Source organism: Anomaloglossus baeobatrachus, unplaced genomic scaffold (genome assembly GCF_048569485.1).
Source record: "Anomaloglossus baeobatrachus isolate aAnoBae1 unplaced genomic scaffold, aAnoBae1.hap1 Scaffold_52, whole genome shotgun sequence".
Taxonomy (NCBI): domain Eukaryota; kingdom Metazoa; phylum Chordata; class Amphibia; order Anura; family Aromobatidae; genus Anomaloglossus; species Anomaloglossus baeobatrachus.
This window is the reverse complement of record NW_027444564.1, coordinates 875,864-890,814: the sequence shown is the minus strand read 5'-3', so window position 1 is coordinate 890,814 and position 14,951 is coordinate 875,864. Positions and strand designations below refer to the sequence as shown.

Sequence of the window (14,951 nt, the reverse complement as noted above, 5' to 3'; positions counted from 1 at the left end):
TTCTGTATATGCTGGCTGGACTATTCCATTAACGCCAGCTATAGTTTACCTATACACGTGTAGGGAGGTGTTGTGATACAAACTAGTGGTTGTTGTGCATTATTGCTGTGAGCAGTTGTGGTGTTAACCCTTGTTATTTCTGCCTTCCTGCTCTTGCTTTTCTCCTTAGTCTCTCACTGTTTATTTCTGTGAGTTTGCGGTGTGTCTGAAATTTGGTTTTACCGTCTGTCTTAGTTACATAGTTACATAGTTACTAAGGTTGAAAAAAGACCTAGGTCCATCTAGTTCAACCTTCTTAATTTGCATTTCCATCCAACTCCTACCCCTTCCTTCCACGTTCAGGGGTAATCCAGAGGTTAGGGATAGCTAAGGTCTCCTAGCATGAGGGAAAGAATAGGAGCCCCCTGTCCCTCATTATCTCATTATCCTACAGTCACATTGCAACAATCAATCAGATTATTTACTGTAGCACATTCCAGAGAACGAAGATGTAACTCTTAGATCTTGAAATTGGAAAACAAATTCAGAATATTTTTTTTCCTAATTTAATTTCTGATGTTATGGTTAAAAAACTAAATCTACTTTCGAAATTATATGATTAAAAAATAATAACATTGTGTTTATTTATAGCCGATGACTGTATCAGGAGTTCAGATGGACATCTAATATCTTCAAAATTTAAAACAGATGATCAAACTATCACACATAATACATATGAAGAGCAGGCTGCTGTCCCAGATGTACCTCCAGTCCTTCATTGGAAAGCTTTATCATCTGATCTTTTCAAACAAGTCCAAAATTCCGAATTATCACAGAATTGTAAGCAAAATAAAAGTTACAGAAGGGATGTGGAACATGAAACGGCTCCTACAAGGGAGAAACCATTTTCATGTTCAGAGTGTAAGAAATGTTTTATTCGGAAATCAGACCTTGTTAAACATCAGAAAATTCACACAGGGGAGAAGCCATTTTCATGTTCAGAATGTGGGAAAGGTTTTATTTGGAAATCAGACCTTGTTAAACATCAGAAAATTCACACAGGGGAGAAGCCATTTTCATGTTCAGAGTGTGGGAAATGTTTTATTCGGAAATCACAGCTTGTTGGACATCAGAAAAAACACACAGGGGAGAAGCCATTTTCATGTTCAGAGTGTGGGAAATGTTTTATTTGGAAATCACACCTTGTTAGACATCAGAAAAATCACACAGGGGAGAAGCAATTTTCATGTTCAGAGTGTGGGAAATGTTTTATTCGGAAATCAGATTTTGTTTGGCATCAAAGATCTCACACAGGGGAGAAGCCATTTTCATGTTCAGAGTGTGGGAAATGTTTTATTCAGAAATCAGACCTTGTTAGACATCAGAAAAAACACACAGGGGAGAAGCCATTTTCATGTTCAGAGTGTGGGAAATGTTTTATTCAGAAATCACACCTTGTTGTACATCAGAAAAATCACACAGGGGAGAAGCCATTTTCATGTTCAGAATGTGGGAAATATTTTATTTGGAAATCAGATCTTATTTTGCATCAAAGATCTCACACAGGGGAGAAGCCATTTTCATGTTCAGAGTGTGGGAAATGTTTTATTCAGAAATCAGACCTTGTTAGACATCAGAAAAAACACACAGGGGAGAAGCCATTTTCATGTTCAGAGTGTGGGAAATGTTTTATTCAGAAATCACAACTTGTTGAACATCAGAAAAAACACACAGGGGAGAAGCCATTTTCATGTTCAGAGTGTGGGAAATGTTTTATCAAAAAATTAAACCTTGTTAGACATCAGAAAAATCACACAGGGGAGAAGCCATTTTCATGTTCAGAGTGTGGGAAATGTTTTATTCAGAAATCACACCTTGTTAGACATCAGAAAAAACACACAGGGGAGAAGCCATTTTCATGTTCAGAGTGTGGGAAATGTTTTATTCAGAAATCACACCTTGTTGGACATCAGAAAAATCACACAGGGGAGAAGCCATTTTCATGTTCAGAGTGTGGGAAATGTTTTATTCAAAAATCAAACCTTGTTAGACATCAGAAAAATCACACAGGGGAGAAGCCATTTTCATGTTCAGAGTGTGGGAAATATTTTATTCAGAAATCAGACCTTGTTAGACATCAGAAAAAACACACAGGGGAGAAGCCATTTTCATGTTCAGAGTGTGGGAAATGTTTTATTCAGAAATCACAACTTGTTGAACATCAGAAAAAACACACAGGGGAGAAGCCATTTTCATGTTCAGAGTGTGGGAAATGTTTTATTCAAAAATCAAACCTTGTTAGACATCAGAAAAATCACACAGGGGAGAAGCCATTTTCATGTTCAGAGTGTGGGAAACGTTTTATTCAGAAATCACACCTTGTTGTTCATCAAAGATGTCACAGAGGGGAGAAGCCATTTTCATGCCCAGAATGTGGTAAATGTTTTACTAGGAAATCAGGTCTTGTTTACCAAGAAAAAAAAATCACACAAAATAAACCATTTTTATGTTGTGAATGTGGAAAATGTTATTCTCAGAAATCACATCTTGTTAAACATGTGAAGAAGCCGCAATAATTGAAATGTGTAACTGGTAAATCAAGTTTTGCCGACAATCAGAAAACCACCAGAGCGGAGCAGCCTATCTTGTTTTCAGAATTTGCCAAATGTTTTTTTATCATTAATCAGGTCATGTTGTCAGATGAGTCACATGGGAGAAGCCATCATGATGTACTATAATTCAAAGGGTTTATCCAAAAATCAGCTACAATTGCTCAAGTAAGAATTGGTGAGGGAAAGAAAAATTCTCTCTCTTTTTAAACTCATCATATTTTTCGGACCATAAGACATACCTAGGTTTTGAAGGAGAAAAATAGGGAAAACAATTGAAGCAAAAATGTTGTCATGACGCACTGTTATGGGGGATCTGCTGCTGACACTTACAGGGGTAATATCCCCCAGTTTCTAGTGCAATGTGTTTGATGACTTTCCTCTTAAATAGTGCTTATAACAAATCTGTGGCTGCTTTTATTATTTACTAAAACAGTGAAGAGCCGCAGATTAGTGAATTTTTTAAATATAATGCAGTGCCAAACTTTTTGAAGTGTCCCTAATGTCCCCCAAAAGGAACTTCCAGGTTGTGAGATCCCACAACCCTCAGCGATCACTCTCACAGTGAAAGAGTGAGCTCTACGACCCCAGCTCTGCAGCATCCTTCTTAACCAGTTCAGTAAAGCCTTAAAAAAATATGTGACCGTGCTGGATTATTTGAGAGAGCAGTGTCCCGTGCTTAGAGCTTGGTAGTACGTGGCCTTAAAGAGGCGTGGCTACGGGACCCGGTAGTTTAAGAATGTTGAAAAATACCAGTGGTTTAACGATGCCATAGAACTGTTAGGTATTGGTATTTTCGTTTATTGTTTTTCACAGTTTGTTATTTTCCATATAGAAAAGGTTAGTGAATAAGTGCATAGTCAATCAGCGTTTAAATGAATGCAGAAGTTACCTAATTTGCAACCAGATTCTTTACAGTGTGTACACCCGGTACATGGACTTTGTTATATATATATATATATATATGTATATAGTAAAAATGGACCATTTTCACAGGACTGGCGTGACCAACACGAACTTGTGTATTGTACATAGTTGCACCTCCTGTGCCAACCAGAGTCATCTAACACAACACCTGGGACCTTAACCTGGTCATGGACCCGTCGATAGGTATCCAGAGGTCAGGTTGTTTGGGTGGCGGGTTATTGGGATCCGGGACATTGGGACTGGACTGTCGCAGGAAGGGGCTGCAACGGAGCAGGTTGAGTCCCCGCTACTACTGAAACTGGTAGCGTTCCACCGTTGGGAGATGAACTCTTAATAAAGTTTAGTAATGTTTAAGTAACCAGCCTCCCTAATGTGGGATGTATTTGTAAGTAAATGTTTTACCCTTTTTTCTTCCAATTGAAAAAAAAAAATAAACCTCTGATGTCCTGTAGCTCGGGGACGAGCTACGCTTAACCAAGAGGGAATGTGACGCCCTGGCCTATCAGGACATCACCGGGTACTGTGCAATCTGCCCTTCTGTGCAGTATCCACCTCCTTGGTTACCGATCCCTAACCTTTGGTGTTGCCAAGAACAAGCTAATCAAAATCTTAGGAACACTCTGCACCACACCCACCAGACACACCAGTGGACGGCCTGAGTGGAATAGGGTCGCCCACTTGGGGAGTTGGTTAAGGGGGGATCAGCAGTGTCAGGAGCAGTTCAGTTGTGGAGTGACTTTCGAGAGGAGAGGTTAGGAGCACGGCTCCTTGAGACTACTAGGTGACAGACGTTGGTCTGGGCCTGGTAGGAGCTGGAACCCCGCTCGCAGGGGATCGTGACAAGGGGCACGGACTGTCAAGGAGGACAGCCGGCGGCCTTGTGCCATCTCCGGGCAGGGGCCAGGGCACGGTAGGGTACGTGGACCCTAGGTCAGGGAGTAGCTTCAGGCGTCCTGACAATTTACCCGACGAGGACGGAGCCTTCAAGATCCGTTCTCCACCCACTCCAAAATCGGGGTACTAGCACAACGAGGGGGATTGGACTTTCCACTACACAGTCAAGAAAATCCCAAGCGTGAACCTTGAGAGCAAGCTCGACCAGTTAGCCATACTGGTGAGCGGGACCCGATTAGTTCTACACTAAAGGGACCAACTAGAAGACAAAGGTGCCAAGGCAAAGGTTACAGACTAACAGGCAACACCAACAAGCATGGGATCCAGGCGTGCTCCCTCCCAGCGGCAGCGGTGTCCAGAACTTTGGTTTACTACAGTTGTCGGTGTCAGCGTTATTAGACTGAGTGAGTACACAAGTGACCCTTATCCCCCAACGGCACCCTCCTGTTGCCTTCACCGAGTCCCGGGGCATTCCCCCTACCCACGGAGGGGTTAAACACCTGGCTGCCCACTCCATCGCCACCGGATACTCCCATCAGCAGTGGTCGTATTCCCCCTTACCACACACCGTGGGTGGCATCATGAACTTTCCACGTCATCCCCTGTAAATACACCCCCTTTTTACTCGAGTGGCCGCACGACACCCGGGTCCGGAGAACCCTTGAGCCACCGCGGATCTGGATCCGAGCAGCCTGGCTGCTGACACAGGGGCGGTACATATGTAAATATATATTCTTCATACCTGTCTTTCTCTGTTGTTTAGATGTGATGATTTTGAGTTGAGGCAGAGCTGTAGGCATTTCACACAAAAATAGTAAGGGGATGTCACAGAGGTGTCACAGCCGGCGGACAATCCAGTGGCAAAAGTGTTGGAAAATCCCAGAGATTTGCAGAACGTGTTGTTAACTGACAGTTCTCTGTTAATGCAGCAGCGGACTCTATGACTCTGGGAAACTGTCAGTGTGCACACTATGAGAACTTAGAAGGCTGCAGTCACAGAGTAACACATGGAGTGACTGCAGACTCATTACAAACTTGGACAATCCCTTTAATGCTCCTAACAACATAAATAAAACATAGTGACCTTTAACTTGTCACATGGCACAAGACTTTATTAAAGAGATAGTCCACTACTTTAACATTGAAGGCCTTTCCTTAGGATAGGTCACCAATGACTGATTGGTCGGGGTCTGGCACCTGGCTCCCCAGCCATTTGCCTGTTCTAGGTGCCGTGTCGGTGATGGCAGATGGCCGGAAGTGCTCAGTTCTGGATCTGCTCCATCTTCTGATAGTGGCAGCAGTCTACTATTAAAATCAATGAGGTGGATGTGGAGTACCCGGCCGCGGACACTATCAGAGGACGGAGCAGATTCAGAAATAAGCATTTCCGGCCACCTGCACCAAGAACAGTTGATCAGTGGGGGTCCCATTTCACTCACATAAAGCCTGCTTTACACGTTGCAATTTCGCATACGATATCGTATGCGATTTGCAACGCCCCCATCGTATGTGCGGCACGTTCAATTTGTTGAACGTGCCGCACAAACGATTAACCCCCGTCACACATACTTACCTTCCATACGACCTCGATGTGGGCGGCGAACGTCCACTTCCTGGAGTGGGAGGGACGTTCGGCGTCACAGCGACGTCACACGGCAGCCGGCCAATAGAAGCGGAAGGGCGGAGATGAGCGGGACGTAAACATCCCGCCCACCTCCTTCCTTCCGCATTGCCAGCCAGGAGCTTCAGCACGCAGGTAAGCTGCAGTTCATCGTTCCCGGGGTGTCACACGCTGCGATGTGTACTACCTCGGGTACGATGAACAACCTGACGTTCAATTCGTCAGGAATGAACGACGTGCATGCGATGAACGGTTTTTCGTTCAATCGCAATTGCACGTCGCTGTCACACGCTACAACATACCTTACGATGCCGGATGTGCGTCACTTACGACGTGACCCCACCGACACATCGTAAGATATCTTGTAGCGTGTAAAGCGGGCTTTAGAAGCAATGCGCAAGTGGGACCGAGGCCTAATGATGAGACATAGTCAGTATCACAAATAAACATTTACATTCAGGTACCTTATAGATGATTGTCTCTGAGTTGTTTCTTTCTATTCTTTATCTTATCCTGACGCCATGATTACTTTTCACATTCACATCTCGTCTCTGCAGATTTCTATCTTCTCCGGTCTTCTGCAGCACATCCTGACACGATGCCCCTAAATATAGCAGAATGATAATACTTTTACTTAAAAATATCTGCCCTATGCTGTGCCCCAGAATAAATAATGGCCCCTCACTGTGTTCTCTGCACGAAAAATGACCCACACACTCTCCCTCTTATGGTACATGCCCTCCACACTGCCCTCTTCTTTCCATACTGAGCCCACTCTTTACACTGTCCTTTACACTGTGTCCCCTTATACTGCCCAGTCTATATATGGTGCCCCCATCACACTCCACCTCCTTGCTATGGCCTCACACAGTCCTCCCATTCTGCCCCTTCTCCATACCACCCCCATCCAATTCCCAGTCTCTATTCTGTGCCCCCATACATTCTTCTCATTCCTTACTGACTCCTCACTACCTCCTGTGTGTCCATATACTTTTCCCCATCACTCCCCAACCTGCCCACTTGCTCCTCATACAATGTCACTCTTTATTCTGTGTCCTCCAAACTTCTTTCCAGTTTGCTCCACATCCTCTCTCTCCCCATGCATCACCCCTCATCCTCTCTCTCCCCATACATCACCAGTCACCCTCTCTCTCTCTCCCCATACATCACCCCTCACCCTCTCTCTCCTCATATATCACCCCTCATCCTCTCTGTCCCCATGCATCACCCCTTGTCCTCTTTTTCCCCATGCATCACCCCTCATCCTCTCTCTCCCCATGCATCACCCCTCATTCTATCTCTCCCCATGCATCACCCCTCATCCTCCCTCTCCCCATGCATCACCCCTCATACTCTCTCTTTATACTGTGTCCCAAGATTCTTCCCCCTGCCCATCCTCTCTTCCCACCATACTCTGTCCACAGATAGTTCCCTCCCCCACCCTCTTTCTTGACTTCACAGCTCCACTGGAACACTTATCAGCGTTCTCTGCCACTTCCGCGCTGCGGCCCTGACTTCCGGGTCAGCAATGTGATCAGCTGACCTGATCACATAACAGCCGTCGCTCTGACCCGTAAGTCAGCACCAGCAATCACCGCTTCAATTGTCCTCGCATCTGACAGATACAAGGACAATTGAGTACTGGGAGCCGCACGCTGCACTTTCTACGAGTGTGGTTGTCAGTGTGACAGCTGCGCTCAGAGAATGGCCGGCTCCCACTATGGGGCTGCAAACGCAGCCCCCGGGCAGACTTTCACACAGCCGCATCAGGCAGCCCGACAGTACCCCACTGACTGTTATGCCCTGGGGCAGATGGCCCGCCAGCCCCCCTAGATACGCCTCTGCTTATGTTCAGTCCTAGTCATTTCTTGGACTACTTCATACCACATTATGGCCTGGTCAAACTTATTATGGTCCTCTAGCCATCCCTTACAGTTAGTCAGGAAATCCTGCCATGTTTGTGTAACGCCCCAGGAGCGCTGATCCTGTTCGGGGACGCCACAGTGCTGGATAACAGGTAGGTTAACTTCAATGGGGAATTCATGACGCCACTCTCGGTATTGCGGTCAGGACGACCACCACTGCAGTTTAAGGGACACCTGGGGCTGATGGTAGGTGCAGTCAGATGTGGTGGCCTCCCGAGAGTGAGGCTGGCCCTAGGGCCCGGTGTAGGTGTATAGTGCAGCAAGTCGCAGAGTAATCCACACACACAGCAGTAATGTCTTTCAGGGTTTTACTCACTGTTTGTTGTTAGAAGAGTGAGGTATCCGGGGAGATGCTGTGATGAACCAGGAGGGGAACCGGGTATCCCTTTGGCTGACGTCGGGGTGGCTGCTAGCTCGCCTTCCTAGCCCTCTTTGTTTGAGGTGGCCCCGACCTGAAGTCGTGTGGGGCTCACCCAGGGAAGCTGCTTCTGCCAGTTCTCCCCTTTCTGGCCCGTCGACTGTAGCCTGGACCAAGTGTTTCTGGCTGCTGCCTTCTTCCACTTATGGGCCCACGTTGCTACGTGGCTCCGGACTCTGTGTTGGTTTGGTGAACGGCATGGAGTGACCCCCACCTGCAGGTTTAGCAGGCCAACTGAATGGGCCCTTGCTCTGGGGACCTGTAACCCCGTGCGGACAGGGTCTACTGGCAGTCCACGTACTCGGCCACCCCTCTGCACTCTGGCCTCAGGTAGTTTTCGGGCGGCACTACCAGGTAGCCCTTTCTCCCCCGCCAGCAGCCACGAATGGTGCAGTGTCTGGAAGGGCCCTGCTCACTGCTCTGCCCTCCAGACGCGACTCCTCCACTTCCTTCTCCTTTGGCTGCCTCTGCACAACTCCCTTGTTCCCAGTGACGCCACCCACCACTAGCTGGGAGGCGAGGACCCCGCCCCCTCCCTGAGTCTGCTCAAGGGTCCCCTCTAGCTGTGTCTGTGTTCCTAGTTACTAGTGTTCCGTGTGTCCACACCGTAATCAGCCATCAGTATTACCTGTATTGTACTGACCCGACTTGGGTGCAGTACTCAGTGGTGCCTGACCAGGTCAGGGGCGCCACATTTGTTCATCCAGTGTTCCATTCATACCTGCATTCACCTTTTCCCAACATTTGCCTACAGCCTTTGATAGCTTCTGCGCCTTTTATGTGTTGTACAACATCAATTGCAGGAGTCCATATCTCCACATCCTCATCCTTACTGGATGAGGATCTACTCTGTGTAGTTCTTATCCTTGCAACAACTCGGAATGACAACAACCACACGACAATGATAACAATTACAGAGAACTATGTCTCTGCATCCATGTTGCTTTCAAGGGTAGGACCTTACCTTGCAGCACACCACTCGACACTGCGCAAGGTAAATAGTGGCTACTACGTGATACCCCACACGTCTGGGGCCCACGAGTTGCCACTTGAGTGATTGCACTGCCGGTACCACGCTTTTGTGGCACACCAGCAGCCACTCAAGAGTGACTGCACTGCCGGTACCTCACGTCTGTGGCACACGAGCAGCCACTCTACTTTACTGCAGTAACTTAATATCTATAAGTAGAATCCCAGTATCACAGAGTAGGTAATATAATAATATGGGGCCCTTCTCCCCCCTTGGTTTTCCACATGAGCGTCTGTACAGCACGCTACACTGGAAAACCCTTAAATCACTTAAGGTTTTTTTCTATGGCACAGAAAGCAGGTAAATATTGTAGGGCAGATAATGACTATAACCAGTGCCCAATCAGGAGGGATGTTAGGTACTGAATTAATCAAAGATGGCAGCAAAAGGGAGCTAATGAGAGGACCAGAACAACCAAAACCCTATGAGCTGCTGATCATACCCTGGGAATGTTATCAGGGTGTCCCAATAGACCTGTATCACAACTTTTAGCCCATAAATTCAAAGTTCAATGTCTTAAAGGGACGGTACACTTTTTGCAAAAATGGCAAAAAAAGGACTCGCACTTACAGCAGAGTAAAGATAGTGATTATAAACAGCGGTCACACAAGAGGTATGTACGATATTCCATGCGTAACACCAAAAGAGCAGCAAAAAGAACTAAAGAGAAAACTATAACAAGCAGTGTATTATCAGGGTGCGTGATATAGTTTCTGCGGATTAATTGCCGTGTTAGTGAGAGGTGATCAGGGTCGTGTAGTACAGGCACAATGAAGTCCACGCAATGTGCTATAAATAATATGTCAGATTCTCTGAGAATGTGAGCAAGAGCAGGACATTGCAAGATGAGAAAGGTTAGTTGCAGGACGTCCAGCGTCTGCTTGCACAGAGATGAGAGAGTGTCTTGCTGTAAAAGTCGGCAGCGTTCAGGGCTTTCAAAGTCACAAATTTGGCCACTGTCAGACATGAGGCTGGGACAGTCAGTGTCAGTAGCCAGGATGTGAGAGCGTTCTTTACAAAGACACACAACATGCCGGTGTTCTCACCAAACCGACAGTGCTCATCACAAATGGCAGGTCATCCACATACACACATACAAGAAATCACAACCTGTCAGCAAAACTGCCAGTCAGTCAAAACGTCAGTTACGGACATTGCAATTATTGGGGGGTGCTACTGCTATGGACAATAAGAAACACGCTGCCACTTTAAGAGACAGAAACCTCCCCGAGTTGAGGGGTAATGGAATGTTCTGCTCCCCCTGCAGAAAGTGTGCTAATGGACAGCCCGAGTGTAAGAGAAGTGAGTTTCTGTTTTGATTTTAGAAGCGTGTGAAGGAACACACAGCCGGTGTGTCTCGGAGGATTGGAGTTTCTTCTGAATAGAGAGAGAGATTCGCAGATAACAGGGAACAAGCCAGGAATCTGAAGCAAGAAGAAGATTTTGATCTCCTTACCCCGGCCCAGGAGAAGTGCACACCTCCGGATGAGACTGCTGTTGGGGGCTCCCGGGACTGGATCCACGTTCCCAGCATCACTGTGAGTTGAATATTGTGCACATACTAGGGGCTAGAGTAGGCTTCAGTAGGTAGAACACGGCATCCGTGTGGCCCGTTTAGCAGAGGCCAGAGAGGTTACGTGTAGAGTAGCATTGTACCTGACTGTTTTTGTGTTTCATGAACCTGTAATAGTTGGAGCACCGTGCTATTGAGCGGACCAGCTAGAGAATACAAAAGTGTTGTTAAATCACGTTTTGCCACTGTATACCCCGTGCCTGAACCTGTCTTCTCCACATCTTTCCCCGCCTGTTAATAAATACACCCTTGTTGTTCCCACCTCGTCTTGTGTACTGTAACCTACTCTGCACTGCGGTGGTCCTCTCGGCCATCGCTTCAAGTGGCGCTGCGAGCCGGGTACGGTCACCAGGATGGAGGCAGCAGACAGCAACGGCGGGAACGCTAATGTTAATGGGGGTGCTGTGGGCAATGGTGGAACCCTTGCAAGGACACTTCCAATGGGCACCATATTTAGTGTGCTACCAAAATTCGATGGCAATAACATGGCACTGTGCGACTGGGTGTCCCAGCTGCAGAGCACCCTGAAAGTGTATAACATCGGCCCAGAGCTTGAGGTGGACATCGCTTTGACTGCCCTAGAGGGAGAAGCACGTAGAAATGTCTGTCTACAACCAGAACCCACCCGTAGTACCCTGAAAGAGTTAGTTGGATTCTTGGAAGAGATCTATGGCGAGACTGCTAGCGCGGGACATCTTCGCGCCAATTTTTTTTCGAGGCTGCAGCGGGAAGAAGAAGGGATCTCTCAGTATGCAACAGCACTACAAGAAGTGTTAGCTGAGGTCCAGAGAAAGGAGTCAGATGGACTTGGCGGCATAGGCTCTATCGACCGGATACTCCGGGAACAGTTTATTCTGGGATTGCATAGCGTATCCTTGAGGCGAGCCCTGGCAGAACGGGTCCGAGCGAATCCGGCTCTTACTTTTCGTCAACTCCTAGCAGAAGCAGTAGCCCGAAGTAAAGAAGAAAGTTACGCATCTGGGGTGGTGCGCGTCCAAACCGCCACCTCCAGAGTGGACCCAAACTGCCAGGTGAGACTGGTCCAGGTGGTGCAAGATTTACAGAAATCCGTTCTCAACGTACAGGAGAAGCTGACCCAGATGGAGCAAAGAATGAGGGACTTGTCTGGTGAACATCCCTACCCAGCTGTATCCTCCTCCTTCCAACCTGGCCCATCATACTCACGCAACAATTCCTCGGCTCTACCAATGGGGGACTGGGGGCTGCAGGCTTCCTCTCGTCAGCCACCAGAGGCACGAGGTATTCCCCAGCGAGGAGAAGACATCCACTGCTGGGGATGTGGAGGTCGGGGGCATATTGCCAGGGGGTGCCGGAATAACACTCAAAGCCAACGGAAGCCATCGTTAAACTACCAACCCCCGCAGTAATGCGGCACTCTGCGGGGGAGGCGAGAAGGGAGGCCGCTCAGTATCATGACGAACATTTGATCGCTGGTTGTCCCATCCTACGTGCTGAATTCGAGAGTGTCCCAGTGAATTGCTTGATAGATACTGGGTCACAAGTGACGACGATGCCAGAAGCATATTTCAATCAACATCTCCAGACACTGGCCAGGCCAGAGAAAGAGACCCTGATTCGAGTGATTGCTGCTAATCAACAACCGATCCCGGTCACAGGAGTTGTGTGGATGAATGTTCGAATCTGTGGGCAAGAAGTGGGGAAAAAAGGTATCCTACTAGTGCCCGAGCCCATCAACGAAGATGTACCTGTAATATTGGGGATGAATGTCCTACGTGAATTAGATCAGATTATGTTCACCAAACGGGGACCCGGATACTGGAAGCAAGCTACTACACATAAGCCTACACAGGAAGCACTTCAACGGCTGATCCACGTCTGTGGGACGCAGAAGAGTGTTCCATCTCATCAGACGGTAGGGGTCATCAGGGCTCCTGGGAAGGAACCTATAATCCTGCCTCCCGGCCGAGAAAGTATATTACACCTCCCAGTGGGAACCTATCGCAATCTCGATGGGATAGAAGTGATTGTTCAGCCTGTAGCAACCGGAAGAGTGGACCAAGAAGTTATGATAGCTCGTACGGTAGCTGTGGTCCAACAAGGACGCGTCCCTATCAGAGCCTTGAATGTGGGCCCCGGTGAGGCCACCTTGCCTCGAGGGACGGATCTGGCCCTGGTGTACGTACTGTGAGGTAGCAGCGTTGCTTGGGCAAAAACGTGAGGCAGTGAGGCAGCAGCGTGTTCACACCAACAGTCTATTTATTGTTGCAGCATAAATAGATCCAATTTCCCACTGTCAAAGTCTCTTCCGGATCACAGCCGGTGCATATAGACAAATTCTTTGCATCAAAAAGTCTTGTTACCTTAGGACCCCGTTAACCGCAGGGATCTGTGTAAGGTTCTCCCAGGCTCACACTCTTGGCCTGTGTTCACTCCACACAGAGCCAGCCCAGCTCACACAGCATGTGTTAGCTTCACCAAGCCTGGCTCTCAACTGAGACACACCCTGCTGTGCTCTGCATGATTTAAACGAAAATGCCGGACATGAGGATTGCTACAAAACCTGGACTGGGAGGAGGGATCTGTCTCCCTGTTACCCTTTGTGCTATACTCCCAGTAATAGTTATAGCAAACTCAGAGGGTTTCCAGACACATTCTGGGGGACACATAGCGGTCTTCAAATATTACCCCTGTCACTGCCTCACATATCCCCCCCCTCAGTTCAAACGGGCGGGGTTGAACTTTTGCCAACATACAGGGACCTCTGGACAGGGCATCCGCATTGCCCTGCAACCTACCAGCCCGGTGTTCCACAGAAAAGTGAAAGTTCTGCAAGGAGAGAAACCACCTGGTGACTCTAGCATTTCTCTCCTTAGCATTCCTCATCCAGACCAAAGGGGAGTGGTCTGTCACCAGGCGAAAGTAGCGTAGGGATTCCAGAGCCCATTTTATGGCCAGGCACTCCTTCTCCACTATGGTATAGTTCTTCTCTGCCGGGGTGAGTTTTCTACTCAAATAGGTGACCGGGTGCTCTTCTCCATCTACCTCCTGGGACAGAACTGCACCCAGACCCACCTCAGAGGCATCCGCCTGTACTATAAACTCCTTTTGAAAGTCAGGGTTGACAAGGACAGGCTGACCACATAGGACTACCTTTAGCACCTGAAAGGCTTCCTCTGCTTGTGTATTCCAGTGGACCATGACCGACTTCTTCCCTTTTAAAAGATTGGACAAAGGCGCCGACCTTCCAGCAAAATTGGGTATGAATCATCGGTAATACCCCATTATACCCAGAAAGGCTCTTACCTGTTTTGTGGTAAGGGGACGAGGCCAGTTTTGAATGGCTTCGATTTTGTTTACTTGTGGCTTGATAACCCCTTGGCCTATCACATACCCCAAGTAACGGGCTTCTTTGAGACCCATAGCACATTTGCTTGGATTCGCCGTCAGACCAGCAGCTCTGAGCGAATCCACTACCGCTTGTACCTGAGATAAGTGGGTGCTCCAGTCACTGCTATAGATGATGATGTCATCCAAATATGCGGAGGCATATGGTTGATGGGGTTCTAAGACTATGTCCATTAATCTCTGAAACGTGGCCGGAGCCCCATGTAAACCAAATGGCAAGACGACATAGTGATAGAGCCCCCCTGGCGTGACAAAAGCGGTCTTTTCTTTTGCCGCCTCTGTCAGCGGCACCTGCCAGTAACCTTTAGTGAGATCGAGAGTCGTGAAGTACTGGGCCCGTCCCAGTCTCTCTATCAGCTCGTCGACCCTGGGCATGGGATACATATCAAATTTCTAAACCTCATTTAACTTTCGGAAGTCATTACAGAATCTTAAAGAACCGTCTGGTTTCGGGATCAGCACAATGGGACTGGCCCATTCGCTCGTGGATTTTTCAATTATCCCTAGTTGGAGCATCTTTTTTTACCTCCTCCGCAATGGCTTGCCTACGAGCCTCTGGTACCCGGTATGGCCTCAGGCGTACCCTTA

The 14,951-nt window shown here is 47.8% G+C and overlaps 1 protein-coding gene across 1 annotated transcript in view; it reads left to right on the top strand.

Annotated features, from left to right (window-relative positions):
• Window positions 1-3,418, top strand: part of LOC142282751 (uncharacterized) — a 55,833-nt gene extending 52,415 nt beyond the window's left edge. The window contains exon 10 of the mRNA XM_075333027.1: window positions 631-3,418. Coding sequence (XP_075189142.1) covers window positions 631-2,555 — 1,925 coding nt within the window. The 3' untranslated portion in view covers window positions 2,556-3,418. The remainder of the gene's footprint in view (window positions 1-630) is intronic.
• Window positions 3,419-14,951: the final 11,533 nt, after the last annotated feature.